At 43.4% G+C, this 22295-nt stretch overlaps 2 protein-coding genes across 2 annotated transcripts; one reads left to right on the top strand and one right to left on the bottom strand.

Moving 5' to 3' along the window:
* Positions 1 to 1874: 1874 nt before the first annotated feature.
* Positions 1875 to 14350, top strand: vdac2 (voltage-dependent anion channel 2). The gene is made up of 9 exons (XM_014206563.3): positions 1875 to 2036; positions 3691 to 3762; positions 4177 to 4226; positions 4480 to 4632; positions 4845 to 4897; positions 5981 to 6208; positions 6617 to 6767; positions 7070 to 7127; positions 13312 to 14350. The coding sequence occupies exons 2-9, from the start codon at positions 3696 to 3698 to the stop codon at positions 13401 to 13403; spliced, it is 852 nt and encodes a 283-aa protein (XP_014062038.1). The 5' UTR covers positions 1875 to 2036; positions 3691 to 3695; the 3' UTR covers positions 13404 to 14350.
* Positions 14351 to 16461: 2111 nt separating this feature from the next.
* Positions 16462 to 22254, bottom strand: LOC106608577 (uncharacterized). Its single transcript, XM_014206577.3, has 3 exons — positions 21055 to 22254; positions 20795 to 20919; positions 16462 to 20086 (listed from the first exon to the last, which is right to left on the bottom strand). Exons 1-3 carry the CDS (start codon positions 22084 to 22086, stop codon positions 16462 to 16464), a joined length of 4782 nt encoding a protein of 1593 aa, XP_014062052.2. The 5' UTR covers positions 22087 to 22254.
* Between the last annotated feature and the right edge of the window lie 41 nt (positions 22255 to 22295).

Genomic DNA, 22295 nt, shown 5'->3' on the forward strand with positions numbered 1-22295 from the left:
GACATGTCAGAATAATAGTAGAGAATGATTTATTTCAGCTTTTATTTATATTATCACAGTCCCAGTGGGTCAGAAGTTTACGTACACTCATTTAGTATTTGGTAGCATTGCCTTTAAATTGTTTAACTTGGGTCAAACATGTCGGGTAGCCTTCCACAAGCTTCCCACAATAAGTTAGGTGAATTTTGGCACATTCCTCCTGACAGAGCTGGAGTAAATGAGTCAGGTTTGTTGGCCTCCTTGCTGGCACACGCTTTTTCAGTTCTGCCCACAAATTTTCTATAGTGATGGCCACTCCAATACCTTGACTTTGTTGTCCTTAAGCCATTTTAACACAATTTTGGAAGTATGCTTGGGGTCATTGTCCATTTGGAAGACCCATTTGTGACTAAGCTGTAACTTCCTGACTGATGTCTTGAGATGTTGCTTCAATATATCCACATAATATTCCTGCCTCATGATGCCATCTATTTTGTGAAGTGCACCAGTCCCTCCTGCAGCAAAGCACCCCCACAACATGATGCTGCTACCCCCCGTGCTTCACGGTTGGGATGGTGTTCTTCGGCTTGCAAGCATCCCCTTTTTTCCTCCAAACATAACGATGGTCTATGGCCAAACAGTTCTATTTTTGTTTCATCAGACCAGAGGATATTTCTCCAAAAAGTACGATCTTTGTCCCCATGTGCAGTTGCAAACCATAGTCTGGCTTTTTTATGGCGGGTTTGGAGCAGTGGCTTCTTCCTTGCTGAGCGGCCTTTCAGGTTATGTCGATATAGGACTCGTTTTACTGTGGATATAGATACTTTTGTACCTGTTTCCTCCAGCATCTTCACAAGTTCCTTTGCTGTTGTTCTAGGATTGATTTGCACTTTTCGCACCAAAGTACATTCATCTCTAGGAGACAGAACGTGTCTCCTTCCTGAGCGGTATGATGGCTGCGTGATCCCATGGTGTTTATACTTGCGTACTATTGTTTGTACAGATGAACGTGGTGCCTTCAGGCATTCGGAAATTGCTCCCAAGGATGAACCAGACTTGAGGAGGTCTACAAGTTTTTTGGATTTTCCCGTGATGTCAAGCAAAGAGGTACTGAGTTTGAAGGTAGTCCTTGAAATACATCCACAGGTGCACCTCCAATTGACTCAGATTGTCATTTAGCCTATCAGAAGCTTCATGACATAATTTTCTGGAATTTTCCAAGCTGTTTAAAGGCACAGTCAATTTAGTGTATGTAAACTTCTGACCCACTGGAATTGTGATACAGTGAATTATAAGTGAACTTATCTGTCTGTAAACAATTGTTGTGTCATGCACAAAGTAGATGTCCTAACCGACTTGCAAAAACTATTGTTTGTTAACAAGAAATTTGTAGAGTGGTAGAAAAATGAGTTTTAATGACTCCAACATAAGTGTATGTAAACCTCCGACTTCAACTGTATATCGTTGGATATAATACAACTTGTAAAAAGTTGGGTTGCAAGCAGGAAGAGATAAGGCAAAATTGGCAACCATGCATAAGAAATAGAAACTCATGTTCCACTGTATCGAAGACTTTATACAAGTCTTAGAAGACAATAATAATAGATTCGAAGATTAGATCAGAATAGTCAATAATGTCTAACACCAGTCAGATATGTACGGACGACTCCCTCGGTGCCTTTCTCATCCTAGTGATCGTACTCCACATGACCCATGACCTACTCCACAGGATCAAATATAGTTGTCAATGAGAAGTTACACCCGGAAATTGATGAATCTATAATAAAGAAAATGTAAGTTACAACTAAAAATAAGCATTTTACCTTTGTTAATTTTCTAATTATTTTGTAATGAATCTGCAAGTATGTTTAGACAGGCGCACATGTGACAAGGAGGGGTCCTTCGCTTCGGATGTAGATGTTTGATATGCTGTGGACGTCATTCCTTACAGTCTCCTTCAATTCGTCCTCCACTAGTCCAACCGGTGAAGTCTACAGCGGCGCCATAAACATCTGAATAAAGTCACTTTAGTTGACCTCTAGTCCCATATTTTACCGGTAAGTGAAGCAACTAAACTGGATTTTACTGTAGATGAACCAGTCAAACTATATATTTGTCGCAGTTTATGACCACGCTTGCCCGAGTACTGCCTGACACGCAATCGCTAAATGTTTCTAGTTAGCCGGTTAGCATAAGCTAGCTATTGAGTTATGCTACAAGTATTGTAGCGGACAACTCATGTCCAGTGCACATGTGTGTGAAATTAAGACCACAAATTCAACTGGGTTACTTTGTTACTTGGAGCAGCTAACTGTGAGTTAGTTAACTTCAATGTTGTAACGCTAGCTAGCCAACTTAATCTGCTAACTATACTGCTAAATTAGCTGTAGCTAGTTAGCTTCCTTGGCATGCAATGCATGCCTGGCAATGCGGATGTCCAGCAGGTTACATAGCTAGTTGTGCATGGCGGACTATTTTTAAGCTGTTGAAACAACTTAAACATTTATGTACAGAAAATGCACAAGGAATATGTACATTGTTTTATTGTCCAGCATAAAGAAAATATCTCAGAACTTTGTTGACACGCGCTTCTACGCCAGCTAGCTCGCCACAGCAACAGTAGATAGCAATAGGATAGGTTGAATATATCAATGGCTTCCCTCAGTTAACCTTGCCCACCTTTGCTCAGTATGACGTTTGTCATTACAGTTGCCATAATTGGCATACCAGTATCTTTCCATATCATTAGCTTGCTAGCTAGCCAGCCACCTTAGCTAACGTTAGATACAGAACTGAAACTTGAAAGTACAGCCTCTCACTATCTGCTAACCTTAGCTGGCTAACTAGCTACCAGTCAGTCTAGCATCTGCTGAATGGCATATGTCGTACAGAATTGCTTTATTTAAGCATAAATTGTAGAGGTTTTATGGTTGTCACTTCTGAAAAGTGTGTACTGACAGGTAAATATCTGACACTGTTAGTGTGGAACACCTGCCGTTCCTGAACCATATTGTAACAGTGTGTGGTGGCCATGGACAATGTCAACTTGTCATCCAAACGGATGTACTCAGCTGTTATGACAACCACAGGATGTCAAAAATAGATTCACTACACAAACACCCCCGTTCTTACAGTATACCGTATGCTATACCCTCACTCAAAGATGAGGCCTCATATGAACTAGAAATGACTGCGTGGTCTTGTAATGGAAAGACCCACCTACCACGGTCTGTCCTAGAGACTGTTCTAGGAGATTAGTAATGGAGTCTCTGAATTGCACCATACCCAGTTATTGATTGATTAATGGGACAGACTGGGTAGGAGACAGTACTTGGCTGGAGAGTGGAGCCCTTCCCAGACCCACCCCTACTAGAATTGTTTTATTTTCCTCCACCCGGCCTTGACTGAGTGAGTCATGGAGTTGTGGCCTAGCGTCATTTTAATAAGTTGGCTATACAGATGCAGACACAGGCCACTTATCATACCCACTCATGCTCTGGGCTGATAGAGCTGGCTGTTATACAGACAGGCAACCACGCCCTTCAGTTGGGGGAAAATAGACATTATCCCAAAGGATGACTAGCTGTTTTGGATGAGTAGCTATGTTTATAGACTCAAAAGAAACATTGTTTTCTGAAGTAGGCACCCTTGCACAGGCATTTTGTAAACTAAAATATACTCTGACTGTGTAATATATTCTTCCTGCTGCAGGTGTAATGGCAGTGCCTCCATCATATGGTGACCTTGGCAAATCTGCCAAGGATATCTTCAACAAAGGCTATGGTACTGTACCTTTTACTCTGGAACAAATAGGCTATACTGGTCATTGATTTGGTTGTAATGAACACCTTGTGTAAGAACAAGATTAGCCAATAGGGTGGCTTTGTTTGAGGCATGCTAAACCAATGGGAAGGATGGGCAGGTGCTCCTTCTATATGTAAGCAGTTGACCCTTTTTTGTGTCCAAGGAAAATATTTTGTATATTAAAAGAATATGCTAAAATCTTCTTACAGCACATTTCTACATGTTCTCCCCTATTTGGCACCGGATCAATTATCACACGGCATGATATGTTTACAGTTTTGGCATATCAAAGGGTGAAAATGTCATATGGTGTAACTGTCCAAGGATGAATTTGAACAACGAAAGGGTTGTGAAATAGGTTTTAATTCATAAGACTTTGCTTTTTCCCTAAAGGGTTTGGCCTGGTGAAGCTTGATGTGAAGACCAAGTCTGACAGCGGAGTGGTAAGTTTACTTATTTTCTTTCTAATCATTTGTGTACTTTGAAAATTAATTGTGTCTACCAAATGTAAAAGTTTAGACATGTTTATGATTGCAGTAATTGTGTAATAGAAGGTAATTTGAATTTACAACCCTGGGAGCTTGACAGCAGTATAGGTCAATACACTCCTTGATGATAAGAACCCAGGAGCTTTCAGATAATTGTACAAGTTTTTGTTCATATCCTGATTAAAATCTTTTTACAAATGTTATACAGGAGTTCAAAACGGCTGGCTCCTCAAACACGGACACCAGCAAGGTGGCAGGTAGCCTTGAAACCAAATACAAGAGGTCAGAGTATGGCCTGACCTTCACAGAGAAGTGGAACACTGACAACACCCTGGGAACAGAGATCACCGTCGAAGACCAGGTTCGGATTCAACAAAACATTTTTTTTGGAACACAATCGGTTAGATTTTGTTGTGTAAGGTTGTCTATGGAGCGTCATGATAGCCTTGACACACAATAAAAGGTGATTCAAACAAATAATTAATATCCAGTATGTATTGATCAAATTAACTGCAGGTAGGTCAACCTCGTGCTGCCAGTCTTTTTCCAACTTTCTGTTCTTGTTCCTTCTAGATTGCCAAGGGTCTGAAGCTGACATTCGACACAACCTTCTCACCAAACACTGGGTATGATTAGTAATGTACAATTTCAATGCAGAGGACTAGTTCTAGTACTTATAGGATCTATGGGTGCTGATGATATGAACATGTAGCTAGTCCAGAAGAGTCAGTCCAGCACGTAGTGTCCTTACATGAAGGTAACATGATCTGGGGTGCGCAGTCCTCAGAGGCTCGTGGGGGGATCTGAGGTGACGGGTCAGTCAAATAAACTTTAGCCTGAAATGGCACTCATCTGTGTAGTATTATTTTAATCACATCCAAGCCATGGATTGTGTTACTGTTTTTGTGCTTGTATTTGAATGGAGTTGTTTATTCTCCTAGCAGGTCCTCCAGACTGTGACCATTAAGTCACATTTAGCAATCCTTTGACTTTGCTATCCAACTTGCATGTTTTATTGGTCGCATCAATGCGCGCTGCCATCTCTCAGGCCATTGTACTAAACTAGATTTTTTTTTTTTTGTGCCTCTGAAACCATGATTTGGTCCAACTTTAGCCTGAAGTGCCCATTAATATCCTTATTCCTCCATGAGTCACTGCATGTCCACTGAGCTCCGGGGGACGAGTTTCCCCTAGGTACAGATCTAAGATCCGCTTCCTTTATCCTAACCTTAACCATTAGTACAGACAATGCAAAACTGATTCAAGATCAGCGTCTGGGGGCAACTTCAACCCACAGAAGGCTACAGTTTCTCAGCTAGCTTCATGCTGGCAAGGCTATTAGTTTAGAACTGGGCTTGGTGTCATGTAACATTAGCACAAGAGGCTCATAAAGTCTGGTTTGTTGTGGTGTGTGTTGGTGCACCTACTGTAAGCCTTGTTGGCTGGTGTAATGATCCAGAAAGACGTGGCTCAGGATTGTTATTGCTTGTGGACTATTGATTATGAACATAAGTGTGTGGGTGAATTACTACTGGAGTGATGTTTTTCATCTCTTGGTTTGTCCCAATTGCATTCATATTCTGTTACGGTTGCTACATTTCCCTGAGACTGGCTATATTAAGCCTGAGCTGTTTAGCTGTTCATTCAAAATGTTATGGTTCAGACTGTAGGCTATGGCTAACCAAAACTGTTTTCCTTTCCAACAACAGCAAGAAGAGCGGCAAAGTCAAGACCGCCTACAAGCGCGAGTTTGTCAATCTGGGCTGTGATGTCGACTTTGACTTTGCTGGCCCCACTATCCACGGGGCGGCTGTCGTGGGTTACGAGGGCTGGCTTGCTGGCTACCAGATGACTTTTGACACGGCCAAGTCTAAGATGACCCAGAACAACTTCGCTGTGGGATACAAGACCGGGGACTTCCAGCTGCACACCAACGTGTAATTGAGGGCATACATGAGTTTATTATGCCTTTCTATTTAGAATGTTATGAATTTCCAGTGTTCTGCTGTGTACATACATTACCAATTACATTCAAAGTCAATACATTGTATATTAAATTGTCAACAAAAAAAAATGCTGACATGGGTGAATGGACATAGCTGTAGGCAATATGGTGATGGTTCAACTTGGAAATGATAATCATTGAATATCCAACAATTGAACCAAAGCCCCTATACAGGGGCTCAAAATGTCAGGCCCAACAAACTGCATATGAGGGTAGAGGAAAGGGCTTTATTTCAAACTGGTCTACAGAGAAATACCCTCATCACTCATCTCCCTGGTTATTGTTTCTGTGAATACTGCGCAGTTCTCTCCCTAATCTTCTCCCCTTTCTTGTGTTACAGTAATGACGGTGCACAGTTTGGCGGCTCCATCTACCAGAAGGTGAGCCCCGTGCTGGAGACAGCGGTCAACCTTGCCTGGACTGCTGGCAGCAACAGCACAAACTTTGGCATCGCAGCCAAATACCAGCTGGACAAGAGCGCCTCCATCAGTGTAAGTACCGAGCACGAGTTACTCTTTGTGTCAGTTTCACAGACACATGTAGCCTAGTCCAGGACTGAAAAGCATCGTCAATGGAGATTATCCATCAAATTTTTGTTGTTGCTTAATCTGTGTCTGAGAAACAACCCTTTTTGTTTTTTTAGACTGCCTCCTATATATCCTAAGAACACATGCAAGAAACACCTTCTACATTGTCTGGTTCTGAAATATCAGAGTTGCTAAGTACATTTCTGACTCTGCAATCGTTATCTGCCTTTGGATTTTAAGTTAATCAATTCATTCGGTCTTTTCAGGCTAAAGTGAACAACAACAGCCTTGTCGGTGTTGGCTATACCCAGACACTGAGACCAGGTAAGACCTCTCGTTTTAAGGATAATTATAATACTTATCTTATTGGTGTTTCTAAAGGTTATTTTATCGGCTGTCACTAGAATAAAGTTCACAGCACAGGTTGTTCCTTTAGTTGTGATGTTAGGACTTTAACCCCCTAAAGTTGATGTCTGCGCCCTGCGGAAATCTAAGTGCATAATAAAATAAAAAGTCCCCATCAAAATCCATCTGTTTAAACTAGAGATTTTTTTTGTTACATATTATATTCTTATTTACAATAAAAGTGACTCCAAAGTGAGACACTACATTATTTACTATTCATTTATATTGGGCACAAACTGTGTATTGGGGTAATATTTGATATGTGCATAATATTATATATTCCTCATGTGACCCATGGTAAGACTGCAATTAGCTTATTTACATTTTTATCTGACTACAAGATGATTTAGCAATATGCAAGAGACTACAGTTGAGTTACAGCAATCAAATGTCTAAGAATGGAATTCTAAATACAGGTGTCTTTAATTACTTTTATTTGATTTCAATCATTTTACAAAGGCAGAAACTTCAGTTACAAAGCATTATTCTAAGCATGATCAGAGAGGGAGTGTGACAAAGAAACAATAGCTTGTGCCATGGCCCATAGCTCATGGGAGAGTGTATATCTCACCAGTGTAGGTCAGGAACAAAAAAGAGAAGGCACAATGAATCCAATACCTTTAAATAACTTCTGAGTTGTTGACCAATAGCATTACTGTAAGGTTAAACTCCAATCAGACCTGTAAAGACAACCTCCGCTATCCAGAAATGTGACGAGGGGTTTGGCAAGATATCAGAATGCTGAATTCCTGAGGAGACCTCAATAATATGCAAGAGGGTTTATTAAGTCACTTCGGGGATGGGTCACCCTGCAAATGCATCCAAGTTTGGAGTGTCATAAGCTTTGTCATTGCGTGCTAGGAATATGGGTCCAAATACTAAACTTATGAATAAATTGAATATACTATGCAAATTTCTCCAAATACTTATGACTACTTTAAATGGGGGGGGGGGGGGACTAGATACATAAAGTGCTTTAATTTCTAACCGGTAAAACATATGTAATAAAAAGTGACATTCTGTACTGTCACCTCACATAAAACATTTGATTTCAAGTCCCAAATGTTGGCGTATAGAGCCAAATTAAAAGTTTTAGCTTCGCTGTTCAAGTACATGCATAGGGATAGCACTTAAGTATTAATTAAAAGTGGTCCTCTTGTGTGTTAAACCATTCTTCTCTGTAGCTCACTGCTTTTATAAGCTGAGGGCTAACCCACACTTCATAAGACACTACACGACCAAAAGTATGTGGACACTCATCAAACATCTCATTCCAAAATCATGGGCATTAATATGGAGTTGATTTCCCCCCCCCCCCCCCTTTGCTGCGATAACAGCCTCCACTCTTCTGGGAAGGCTTTCCACTAGATGTTGGAACATTGCTCTGGGGACTTGCTTCCATTCAGCATTAGTTAGGTCAGGCACTGATCTTAGGCCTGACCTTGCAGTCGGCGTTCCAATTCATCCCAAAGGTGTTTGCTGGGGTTGAGGTCAGGGCTCTGTGCAGGCCAGTCAAGTTCTTCCACACCGATCTCAACAAACCATTTCTGTATGGACCTCGCTTTGTGCACGGGGGCATTGTCATGCTGAAACCGGAAAGGGCCTTCCCCAAATTGTTGCTACAAAGTTGGAAGCACAGAATTGTCTAGAATGCCATTGTATAGTGTAGCATCAAGATCTCCCTTCACTGGAACTAAGGGCCCTAGCACAAACCATGAAAAACAGCCCCAGACCATTAATCCTCCAAACTTTACAGTTTGCTCTATGCATTGTGGCAGGTAGCGTTCTTCTGGCATCCGCGAAACCCAGATTCATCCGTCGGACTGCCAGATGGTGAAGCGTGATTCATCACTCCAGAGAACGTGTTTCCACTGCTCCAGAGTCCAATGGTGCTGAGCTTTACACCACCTCAGCCGACGATTGCCATTGCGCATGGTGATCTTAGGCTTGTGTGCGACTGCTCGGCCATGGAAATACATTTCATGAAGTTCCCGACAAACAGTTCTTGTGACGATAATGCTTCCAAAGGCAGTTTGGAACTCTGTAGGGAGTGTTCTGACTGACGATTTGTACGCACTTCAGCACTCGGCTGCCCTGTTCTGAGCTTCTGTGTCCTACCACTTCGGCTAAGCCGTTGTTTCTAGACGTTTCGACTTCACAATAACAGCACTTGCAGTTGACTGGGGCGGCTCGAGCAGGGCAATCATTTGACGAACTGACTTGTTGGAAAGGGGGTTTCCTATGATGGTGCCACGTTGAAAGTCACAGGTCTTCAGTAAGGTCATTCTACTGCCAATGTTTGTCTATGGAGATCGCATGGGTGTGCTCAATTTGTATACACTTGTCAGCAATGGGTGTAGCTGAAATACAGTGATGGGAATAAAGTATTTGATCCCCTGCTTATTTTGTACGTTTGCCCACTGACAAAGAAATGATCAGTCTATAATTTTAATGGTAGGTTTATTTGAACAGTGAGAGACAGAATAACAACAAAAAAATCCAGAAAAATGCATGTCAAAAATGTTATAAATTCATTTGCATTTTAATGAGGGAAATTAGTATTGACCCCCTCTCAAAGATTCTGGCTCCCAGGTGTCTTTTATACAGGTAACGAGCTGAGATTAGGAGCACTCCCTTTAAGAGTGTGCTCCTAATCTCAGTTTGTTACCTGTATAAAAGACACCTGTCCACAGAAGCAATCAATCAATCAGATTCCAAACTCTCCACCATGGCCAAGACCAAAGAGCTCTCCAAGGATGTCAGGGACAAGATTGTAGACCTACACAAGGCTGGAATGGGCTACAAGACCATCACCAAGCAGCTTGGTGAGAAGGTGACAACAGTTGGTGCGATTATTCGCAAATGGAAGAAACACAAAAGAACTGTCAATCTCCCTCGGCCTGGGGCTCCATGCAAGATCTCACCTGTGGAGTTGCAATGATCATGAGAACGGTGAGGAATCAGCCCAGAACTACACGGGAGGATCTTGTCAATGATCTCAAGGCAGCTGGGACCATAGTCACCAAGAAAACAATTGGTAACACACTACGCCGTGAAGGACTGAAATCCTGCAGCGCCTGCAAGGTCCCCCTGCTCAAGAAAGAAAATGTACATTCCCGTCTGAAGTTTGCCAATGAACATCTGAACGATTCAGAGGACAACTGGGTGAAAGTGTTGTGGTCAGATGAGACCAAAATGGAGCTCTTTGGCATCAACTCAACTCGCCTTGTTTGGAGGAGGAATGCTGCCTATGACCCCCAAGAACACCATCCCCACCGTCAAACATGAAGGTGGAAACATTATGCTTTGGGGGTGGTTTTCTGCTAAGGGGACAGGACAACTTCACCGCATCAAAGGGATGATGAACGGGGCCATGTACCGTCAAATCTTGGGGGAGAACTTCCTTCCCTCAGCCAGGGCACTAAAAATGGGTCGTGGGTGGGTATTTCAGCATGACAATGACCCAAAACATACGGACAAGGCAGCAAAGGAGTGGCTCAAGAAGAAGCACATTAAGGTCCTGGAGTGGCCTAGCCAGTCTCCAGACCTTAATCCCATAGAAAATCTGTGGAGGGAGCTGAAGGTTTGAGTTGCCAAACATCAGCCTCGAAACCTTAACTTGGAGAAGATCCCTCCTGAGATGTGTGCAAACCTGGTGGCCAACGACAAGAAACATCTGACCTCTGATTGCCAACAAGGGTTTTGCCACCAAGTACTAAGTCATGTTTTGCAGCGGGGTCAAATACTTATTTCCCTCATTAAAATGCAAATCAATTTATAACATTTTTGACGTGTTTTTCTGGAATATTTTGTTATTCGGTCTCTCACTCTTCAAATAAACCTACCATTTTAAAATTATAGACTGATCATTTCTTTTTCAGTGGGCGAATGTACAAAATCAGCAGGGGATCAAATACTTTTTCCCCTCACTGTAGCCAAATCTGTGATTTTTGAAGGGGTGTTCACATGCATACACAAAGAAAAGTATCTGCTTCTCTTCCTCAACCTAAGCGCTTAATGACTCTCATACAGTACTGTCTCTGCAATATAAATTCATTGGATAATGCTGTACATTATATGGGGGGGAGGGAAGTAGGAATGTTTCTATAAGTGCATGTATACACTGTACTGCACAAATTGATTTTAAAGATGTTAATATTTTACTGGGGACTCGCACATGGTGAGATAATCCACAAATGAGCTACCGGCACCAGTCATTTTCAATGAAAGGAGTGACAGTCGGCCAATAGAGGGAGAGAGAGCTAGCGACCAGATATTCCCAGCGACTGCCATCATGCATGCTGTTTTAAAGGGGAGATTCCAACGACTTGATCGCAGATTATCTCAGCGAGTGAGTCCCTAGTAATGCGACATCCTATTCACTTGCTATCAATGTGTCTCAGAGTATTGTTATAGATACACTCATGCAGTGCTACAGAAGGCTTCAATAGAAGTTTGTCAGACTTGTTTCTCTCTCATTTTAAAAATAGGAAATCATGTGTGCTCTATAGGAGATTTATATCTGCAATGTTGACACCAGGGATGAAATGTAAGGATTTTCAGTAGTTCTGCACATCTGTCTGAAAGTACTACCCTCTGGCTTGCTTAAAACCTCTCTGGGACGCTAGCGTCCCACCCGCGGTACACACTATCAACAGCCAGAGAAATAGCAGGGCGGCAAATTCAAAACAACAATCTCATAATTCAAATTTCTCAAACATACAAGTATTATACACCATTTTTTTAAAGATAAGATTCTCCTTAATCCAACCAGTGTCTGATTTCAAAAAGGCTTTACGGCGAAAGCATAACATTAGATTATGTTAGGAGAGCGCCTAAACAAGAAAAACCACACAGCCATTTTCCAAGCAAGGAGAGGCGTCACAAAAACCAGAAATGCAGCTAAAATGAATCATTAACCTTTGATCTTCATCAGATGACACTCCCAGGACTCAATGTTATACAATACATGTATGTTTTGCTTGATAAAGTTCATATTTATATCCATAAACCCCATTTTACATTGGCGCGTGTTCAGAAAATGTATTCCCTCCAACTTCCAGTGACTGAGCACATCATTTACAAAAATACTCATCATAAACGTTGATCAAATGTACAAGTTATTGAAAGAATTATAGATACAGCGGTTGCATTAAGGAGAAGTGTGTCAGATTTTAAAATAGCTTTATGGCGAAAGCACATTTCTCAATAGTCTGAGTACAGAGCTCAGCCATCAAAGCAAGCAATACAGTTACCCGCCAAGTTCTGGAGTCAACTAAACTCAGAATTAGTATTGTAAATCTTCACTTACCTTTGCTGATCTTTGTCGGAATGCACTCCCAGGACTCCCACTTCCACAAGAAATGTTCGTCTTGTTCGATAAACTCCATATTTATGTCCAAATACCTCCTTTTTGTTCGCGTTCAGATCACTAATCTAAAGGCATAACGCAAGAGCGCAAAACCAGAGACGAAAAGTCAAATAGTTCCATTACCACTCGTAGAAACATGTCAAACGATGTTTACAATCAATCCTTAGGGTCTTTTTAACATAAATCTTCGATAATATTCCAACCGGTCAAAAGCGTATTCATTACAGAGGAAAAAGGAAGGGCGCACTTGCGTGCCTGCGCAGTAAACAACTCGTTGGTCCCAGGCTTGAGTCGGTTCCTATTCTCTGTCCAGCAACAGTAGAAGCATAAAACAAGGTTCTAAAGACTGTTGACATCTAGTGGAAGCCTTAGGAAGTGCAAAATGACCCCACAGACACTGTAGTTTGAATAGGGATTAGATAGAAAAACTACAAGTCACTTCCGGGTTGGATTTTTTTTCTCAGGTTTTTGCCTGCCATATGAGTTCTGTTATACACAGACATCATTCAAACAGTTTTAGAAACTTCAGTGTTTTCTATCCAAATCTACTAATAATATGCATATCCTACCTTCTGGGCCCGAGTAGCAGGCAGATTAATTTGGGCATGTTATTCATCTGAATTTCTGAATACTGCCCCCTGTCACCAAGAAGTTAATTTCCATCCCTAGTTGACACCTATTTTCTTCACTGTCATCCTGAATGTGACCCTGACCACCTCTCTCCTGTTGCAGGTGTGAAACTCACCCTCTCTGCCCTGGTAGATGGTAAGGGCATCAACACTGGAGGCCACAAGCTGGGCCTGGGGTTGGAACTGGAGGCCTAAACTCTCCTTGCGGTGAAGGAAACGAGAGGATATCAGCAGTATCTGCCCTTAAAATGCATTTCCAACTCAAACCAGCAAGGGGGTATATCATGAATGGAAGGGATTTGTTCAGAGGTTACAACGAGAAAAAAAACTACCCCGTCATTCTTTGTTGTAAATGTTTTCTTTGCAGGTTCCATCGAAGACACTTTCATTGGGGCAATAATGTATACACCATCTCATTGCCTCTATCCAACACTGCCATGAAAATGAAATACACTATATTGTTCTCCTCCCATCTGGCCAGTTGGTCACCTGTGGCTTCTATGTACATCTCTGAAGTGTTTTTATTTGGTGAGACATCAGATTGGTTAAACACAGCGGTTGGGTTTGGTCATACCTTCCTGATTTGACCATTTCTAACCAATCATCTAATATTGTCTGAACACATCTCATTTGTAACTGCGTTATTCACTGCACTAGGCTCCCCTACTATTTAAATATCATCATACGCCTTTTTGTTTTTCGTTCCACGCACATGAGGACGGGGTTAAAGCTGTGTTGTACTGTTATGATCTGTCAGTCAGCCATCAGGATTTGAGATGTTATATCAACACTACATGATGAAGCCCTCGCTTAAACTGAGCAGATTTTGGGTGGCTTGAAACAGATTCTATGTTGGGGTTAAACCTTTAATTCTTGGCTGACCGGGCAGGCTTTCTTTTGTTTTCTACTTTGCTGCAGAAGACTATGGGAGGGTTTAATAAGGTTCACAGTAAAGCCGAATTGCCTGGATACTGTCCGGCTTTGGTGTGTGTGTGTGTGGTGTACACTAAGTCAAGTTCAGTGTGAATGCTATCCCAGTAGCTTCTTCTGGTCACTTGGCTGACTGAGAACGAGATCACCGGAAACCTGGAAGGTGTTACGTGTATGTTTAACTTTTCAATAAAGTCTTTGAACTCCAGAAACCAACTCCTGGCTTTTTTTGAGAGCTGAACTTCTCTGGCCTTGGGAGGTCTTGCATATACACCGAGTATACCAAACATTAGGAACACCTTCCTAATATTGAGTGGCACCCCCTTTTGCCCTCAGAACAGCCTGTATTCGTTGAGGCATGGACTTGACAAGGTGTCAAAGGCTTCCACAGGGAAGCTGGCCCAAGGTGACTCCCACAGTTGTGTCAAGTTGGCTGGATGTCCTTTGGGTGGTTGTCCATTCTTGATACTCATGGGACACTGATAAGCTTGAAATACCCAGCAGCGTTGCAGTTCTTGGCACTTAAATCTTGTCTTGCCCATTCACCCTCTGAATGGCACACCATTTCTCAAGGGTTAAAAATCCTTTAACCTGGCTCCTCCCCTTCACCTGCACTGATTTGAAGTGGATTTAACAAGTGACATCAACGGATCATAGCTTTCACCTGGTAAGTCTGTCATGGAAAGATCGGGTGTCCATAATGTTTTGTGCTCTGTATATTTCATATGTATAAATGCCATCAACCAACGATTGCTTGCCTCGTCATTGACTGCAGTCTGGTATGTTAAACCACTATCAAGGCGTGCAAATATAAACGTAACAATTTCAAAGATGTTCGTGACTTATAGGAAATGTCAATTGAAATGGGGCCTTAATCTATGGATTTCACATGACTAGGAATACAGATATGCATCTGTTGGCCACATTGGTCAGAAATGCAGTATCTGGTGTGAACACCATTTGCCTCATGCAGCACAACACATCTTCACAGAGTTGATCAGGCTGTTGATTGTGGCCTTGGGAATGTTGTCCCACTCTTCCATGGTTGTGCGAAGTTTCTGGATATTGGCGGGAACTAGAACACACTGTCGATCCAGAGAGTCCCAAACATGCTCAAAGGGTGACATGTCTGAGTGTGCAGGCCACGGAAGAACTGGGACATATTTTGCCATGCACGCTGTCTGCCATCTGCCTGTACAGTTGAAACCAGGATTCATCCTTGAAGAGCACACTTCTCCAGCGTGCCAGTGGCCATCGAAGGTGAGCATTTACCCGCTGAAGTCGGTTACGACGCTGAACTGTAGTCAAGACCCTGGTGAGGACGATGAGCATGCAGATGAGCTTCCCTGAGACGGTTTCTGACTCTTCGGTTGTGCAAAACCACAGTTTCATCAGTTGTCTGGGTGGCTGGTCTCAGACAATCCCGCAGGTGAAGAAGCTGGATGTGGAGCCCCTGGGCTGGCGTGGTCATACGTGGTCTGCCGTTGTGTATGGATTTTCTTGGCAAAGTAGAAATGCTCCCTAACAGGTATGTAAACAAATGTATGCACAACATTTGAGAGAAATAAGCATTTTGTGCTTATGTAAAATGTATGGGATATTTTATTTCAGCTCATGAAAACTTTACATGTTGCATTTATTTTTGTTCAGTATAGTTGGCCTGGAAGCTGGCCTATAGACTACCTCACATGGGTAAAAGATTGTGAGGGTCAGGGAACAAGGTCAGTTCAACAATGTGTGTCAGCAGCACGCTTTCAAAGCTGATGAATTGAGGGTCATTTTATCCAGATACTTTGGTCTATATAAAGACCTGACTATAAGGCACATTTATGAGCAACTGGGTGACCCTAAAGTACCTCTGTTTCATCATGGGGACACTGATGTAAAGACAAAAGCCATTTTTTTACTCTTAAGTTGACTGGTATGTGGTGCATCTTATCAGGTGGAATACAGCACAGCAAGTTAGAATAGCTGGAAACAGAATTGCTCTTCCAATAGCATTTATTTCTTGGCTCGTTCAGGCATTATCAAATCACATTATCAACCATGAACATTATCATCCCAATTCACATTAATCATCACTTGGGCAGAAGAAAATAGGTACAGCAAACTACAGCTTTTGATTTGTTACATTCCATATTACAGTACATCTCTCGCAGGAGCTCATTAATGGTCTCATAATTGACAGTTATGAATTGTGATACTGTACATATTAAGCGTCAGTTAATCTTTCAAGGTGGAGCAGATCTCCTATTGCTTTGAAGGCTTGCACTAATCATGCAGGTTTACAGAAAACCTCTACTGACCTCTAAATCTGGTCATTCTAAAAAGAGGTTAAGTCCCAGGTTTTAGGTTTAGCTTGCTTTTCTGCAATTGGGTGAGCAGCTTGCCCTGTTGATGTCTTCGCAGTTTTGTCATCTTTGCTCTCTTCATCACCTCCTGTAAAGCCTGTCTCGTCTATTTTAGATTGTGCCCCTTCTGTTGTTTTCCCGTCAACAGTTTTCTCTTTCAAACCCACGGCTGATACATCCTGTTCTTTCACTGGCGATGTCTTTGTAATAGATATCTCCACATGTTCAGGTTTTTCCTCAGACGCCTTAGTCTTCACGTTCTCTGTCTTTAGGGTTTCATCGTTGGGATCCGTAACCTCAGGCTCTTTAGCCGTACTTTCCTCTGGTTTCGCCTGAGTTGTGCTGCTCTCTGGCGCCTCTCTGTGTGAGTCCTTGCTCTTTGCAACGGCAGGCACCTGTTTCTCTGGTGGTGTGGCAGTCTCAGCTTTGTCACCACCGTTGATCGTTTCACTCTCTGTAGGGGTGGTCGTTGATTCTGGGGTAATGATTAAGTTAGATATAGGGGATATTTCATCTTTAGGGGTGATCTCGGTAGGTTTGATGGTTGGGGCTGGTTTTGATGTTTCTTCTTTAGGGGTGACGGTTGGGGCTGGTTTAGGGGATATTTCATATTTTGGGGTGATGGTTGATTCTGGTTTAGGGGAGGTCTCCTCTTTAGTGGTGATGTTTGAGGCTGGTTTTGGGGGAGTTCCTTCTTTAGGGGTGACTGCTGGTTCAGATTTTGGTGAAGTTTCTTCTTTAGGGGTGATGTTTGGGGTTGGTTTTGGGGAAGTTTCTTCTTTAGGGGTGATGTTTGGGGTTGGTTTTGGGGAAGTTTCTTCTTTAGGGGTGACTTCTGGTTTTGGGGAAGTTTCTTCTTTAGGGGTGACTTCTGGTTTTGGGGAAGTTTCTTCTTTAGGGGTGACTGCTGGTTCTGGTTTTTGGGAAGTTTTTTCTATAGGGGTGATGTTTGAGGCTGGTTTTGGGGAAGTTTCTTCTTTAGGTGTCATTTCTGGTTTTGGTGAAGTTTCTTCTTTAGGGGTGACTGCTGGTTCTGGTTTAGGGGATGGTTCTTCTTTAGGGGTGACTGCTGGTTCTGGTTTAGGGGATGGTTCTTCTTTAGGGGTGACTGCTGGTTCTGGTTTAGGGGATTGTTCTTCTTTAGGGGTGACTGCTGGTTCTGGTTTAGGGGATGGTTCTTCTTTAGGGGTGACTGCTGGTTCTGGTTTAGGGGATGGTTCTTCTTTAGGGGTGACTGCTGGTTCTGGTTTAGGGGATTGTTCTTCTTTAGGGGTGACTGCTGGTTCTGGTTTAGGGGATGGTTCTTCTTTAGGGGTGACTGCTGGTTCTGGTTTAGGGGATTGTTCTTCTTTAGGGGTGACTGCTGGTTCTGGTTTAGGGGATGGTTCTTCTTTAGGGGTGACTGTTGGTTCTGGTGTAGGGGATTGTTCTTCTTTAGGGGTGACTGCTGGTTCTGGTTTAGGGGATTGTTCTTCTTTAGGGGTGACTGCTGGTTCTGGTTTAGGGGATGGTTCTTCTTTAGGGGTGACTGCTGGTTCTGGTTTAGGGGATTGTTCTTCTTTAGGGGTGACTGCTGGTTCTGGTTTAGGGGATGGTTCTTCTTTAGGGGTGACTGCTGGTTCTGGTTTAGGGGATGGTTCTTCTTTAGGGGTGACTGTTGGTTCTGGTTTAGGGGATGGTTCTTCTTTAGGGGTGACTGCTGGTTCTGGTTTAGGGGATGGTTCTTCTTTAGGGGTGACTGCTGGTTCTGGTGTAGGGGATTGTTCTTCTTTAGGGGTGACTGCTGGTTCTGGTTTAGGGGATGGTTCTTCTTTAGGGGTGACTGCTGGTTCTGGTTTAGGGGATGGTTCTTCTTTAGGGGTGACTGCTGGTTCTGGTTTAGGGGATTGTTCTTCTTTAGGGGTGACTGCTGGTTCTGGTTTAGGGGATTGTTCTTCTTTAGGGGTGACTGCTGGTTCTGGTTTAGGGGATTGTTCTTCTTTAGGGGTGACTGCTGGTTCTGGTTTAGGGGATGGTTCTTCTTTAGGGGTGACTGCTGGTTCTGGTTTAGGGGATGGTTCTTCTTTAGGGGTGACTGCTGGTTCTGGTTTAGGGGATGGTTCTTCTTTAGGGGTAATTGTTGGGTCTGATTGTAATGTTTCTTCTTTAGGGGTGAATGTGGGGTCTGGTTTAGGTGATGTCTCGTCCTTGGGGGTGACCATTGGGTCCATTTTTGGGGATGTTTCTTCTTTGGGGGTGACGGTTGGCTCTGGTTGTGGGGTTGTTTCCTCTTTAGGGGAGATAGTTGTGTCTAGTTTAGAGGATGTATCAGATTCTTTCACTTTTTCCTCAGCTGTTGAGATATCGTTTGTGAAATTTTCACTGCCATTAGATTCATTCTGCTCAACAGTTTTTACATTATCATCCTTGCTGCTCATTTTTGGCTCTGTCAGACCAACCTCTTTTTCAGGGGTCTTTGGCACAGGCTCTTCCTCACACTCAGTTGTTGTGCTGGGAAGTCCAGCTGAAATCTTACCTCCTACCGTTTTGTCATCCTGTGTAGTTTTTACACCAGAATCATCTGGTGACGTCACCTGTCCCCACGTCTCCTTGGTGGAGCTGTTTTTCAGCTCAGCAGTGATATCAGGGGATTTCATGTCCTTCTCTGTGGGCTCAGGGAGATCCTCTTGTGTTGTCACAGCACTCTCTGCCTCTTGAAGTTGGTCTGATTCTCTGTGCGCCTTCTGATCAGGCTTCTTCTCCAGTGCTAGGGCGCTCTGCTCTTTCAGATCTACCTCTTTTTTCTCTTTTGATGGGCTTTCTTTTTTGCTTTCCTCTGACACCTTTTTGGGCTCTTTGGAGATGTCCTCTGTGGGGACCTGTGGTTCACCCTTTATTGAACTTTCTGTTTGAATATCCTCTGACTTTGACGTTTTGGGTTCTATGGAGATGTCACCCTTCATGGGAACCTCTGGCAGGGACTTGTCATGTTTTGTGGTGTTATCTTTTTCTAATGGCTCCCCCGCATCTTTTATCTCACCGTCTATCTCCTCTGTTGTGTCCAGTTTTTCCTTCTCTTCCTCACTGGTGGCCTTAGCTGATTTGACTTCACTTTGTGTATTGTCACCTGTGTCAATGTCCTTCTCTCCTTTGTCATCTCCTTCCTCTCCATTTTCTCCCTTGCTAGGGCTAACTCCATCTCCATTTACCTCGACCTCTGCTGATGTTTCTATCTGCTGGCCCTTAGACTCTTCCTCCTGTTCCCCCTCTTCCTCTGGGGCATCCACTTTAAGATCCACTTTACCTACATCTTGCTCTTTTTCCTCATCCTCCTCTTCCTTACCCCTCCTCTCAGCTTTGTCACTCTCCTCTCCCTCCTTCTCTCCCTCTCCTGTCTCCTCAGAGCCTGTCTCCTCAAACTCTGACTCCACCTCTCTGGTGGTCTCAGTGATGATCTCCTCTACAAACTTGTACTGGGGCTCAGACCTGCGTGTGGGCCCTCCCTGCCGGGCCAGGGAAGACAGGGTATAGACAGGGGACTGGCGGTAGATGTAGGGCATGGAGATGTGGGTGTCAGAGATGGTGGAAAGATGGAACTCTTCACCCTCCAGGAGTTTCCTATAGGGAGACAGAGACTTATTAGGCGTGATTAACATCATGACAATAATATGATATGTCCCAATTTGTGTAGATGTGTCTCAATATCCATATTATGACTAAAGTGTCATTGTGATATGAGCCATGGTCTGTTCATTTGATGTGTTAAATATGAACTCAAACTACCTCTATTTCTATAAAATGTCTACTGTTTCTTTTTTTCTTTTTTATCCATTATTAACTGTGTCTGTAGTGGTCCCTCACTAACACTATGACAGATTTGCACATTTTCAAATGTGTTAGTGCTGGGGTAGAATAAAATGTGCACCCCTGGTTATCCCCAGAAATAGATCCAGGAACACACTATAATTCCGGGAGTGGTGCAGTGGTCTAAGGCACTGCATCTCAGTGCTAAAGGCATCACTACAGACCCTGGTTTGATTCCAGGCTGTTTCACAAACAGCCATGATTGAGAGTCCCATAGGGCGGCGCACAATTTGCCCAGCATCGTCCAGGTTAGGGTTTGGCAGGGGTAGGCCGTCATTGTAAATAAGAATTTGTTCTTAACTGATTTGCCTAATTAAATAAAGGTTAAATAAAAAATAACATATATGGTATTTTCCTTTGTCAAGGATATTGTATGGCTAGACTTTGATATTCAAAATGACCAAAACAAGCTCCACACAAGTTTCCTTATCTTGTGAGAGAGACAGAGTTTATGTCTCTTACCTGTAAGAGAGAATCTCCACATCCAAAGCCATTTTGACATTCAGCAGGTCCTGGTACTCTCTCAGGTGGCCAGACATGTCTAGTTTAGCATCAGTCAGCTCATTCTCCAGCTGCCTGACAGTGTCCTGGACAGAAAAGCACACAAATAGTCAATCATTTACATCAGCCACTTTGGTTGGGATGATGTCAGGGGTCATCATTCAAATGCATATGTTTATTTATAATTAATTATTAGCGGTACAAGATAAACCATAGCCTACCTGGTAATTAATCATTTCCGAATAGTGACGCTCCTCCAGCTCATGTAGTTGTTTTTCCAGGGCCTCTCTCTTTCCTTTCGCGCAGTCCAGTTCAATGTTCTTACCTTGGAAGCGCCTTCTGTTCTCCTGGATCTCCTGCTGTGTTGCCTTCAGCGCCTCTCTGTTGCTCTCTGCCGCTTTTGTCAACTTTGTGAACTGGACACGGAAGCCCTCCTCGGCCTCAAGGATGTCGGAGGCGGCGTGACCTTCCAACTGTGCACGGATGTCCCGGAGAGCCGCAGTGATATCGGGTTTTGCAAAGGCGTGCCCCTCGACCGTCACCTGAGACTCGTGGATCTGGGCCACCATCTCCAACACCTCGTCCTCATGGTTTTTCTTCAGGAAGTGAATCTCGTCCACCAGAGACTGCGCTTTCTTGTCCAGCTGAAGTTTTGCCAGATATGCGTCGTTGGCGTCCTTTTTCAGCACCAGGATGACTTTCTCTGCGTCCGAGCGTTCACGAGCCTCCCGGTCGTACTTGTCTCTCAAGGTGAGGAAGTCTTCCTCCAGGTTGCGATGTTCTATCACGATCTGACGCTTCTGAAGGGTGATGTCATGCACTAGTTTCCTCAGATCCATAAGCTCCGACTCGTGCTCCTGTGCCAGAGATGCGGGGGACTGTGCCTTCTGTTTGATACCCTCGATTTCCCTCTCCAGCAATTCATTTTGGTGCTCCAAATGACGCACCTTCTCGATGAACCCGGTGAAACGGCCGTTCAGCCCATGGAGTAGTTCTTTCTCATTCATTTTCGTCAACACCCCGGTAAACGTGTTTGATAAATCTAAAAAGATATCCGATGATCTCGGAACCGATCCGAATTCGCTCTTCGTCGTCGTCGCATATCCTCTGTTCATAAATGCGGTAGCCGACTCAAAGCCTATAACGGTCCTGGACGCCGAGGGGGATCCGGACAGTTTGTGTTGATAGCGGGAATATTCATCTTGAGCTCTCCTATGTGGAGAACCCGACCGAAACTCAGTTTGGTGGCTCATGTTGCCTCAGTTGTCTCAGCGGTGTTAGGAGCAGCGCTACTTAGCCTACCATCTTTTATACCACCTCTGTCCGCTCGCGCTGCAGAATGGAACTGTCCATAGTGCTGAAAATGTATTGAATCAGCTGTAGGCTTGACTGCCTGCCAATGCGCGCTTCCTCTCTCTCTATCGCGTTCTCTCTCTCTCTCTCATTGTTTTGTCGCAGACAG

This window comes from Salmo salar, chromosome 01 (assembly GCF_965601325.2).
Source record: "Salmo salar chromosome 01, fSalSal1, whole genome shotgun sequence".
Lineage (NCBI taxonomy): Eukaryota > Metazoa > Chordata > Actinopteri > Salmoniformes > Salmonidae > Salmo > Salmo salar.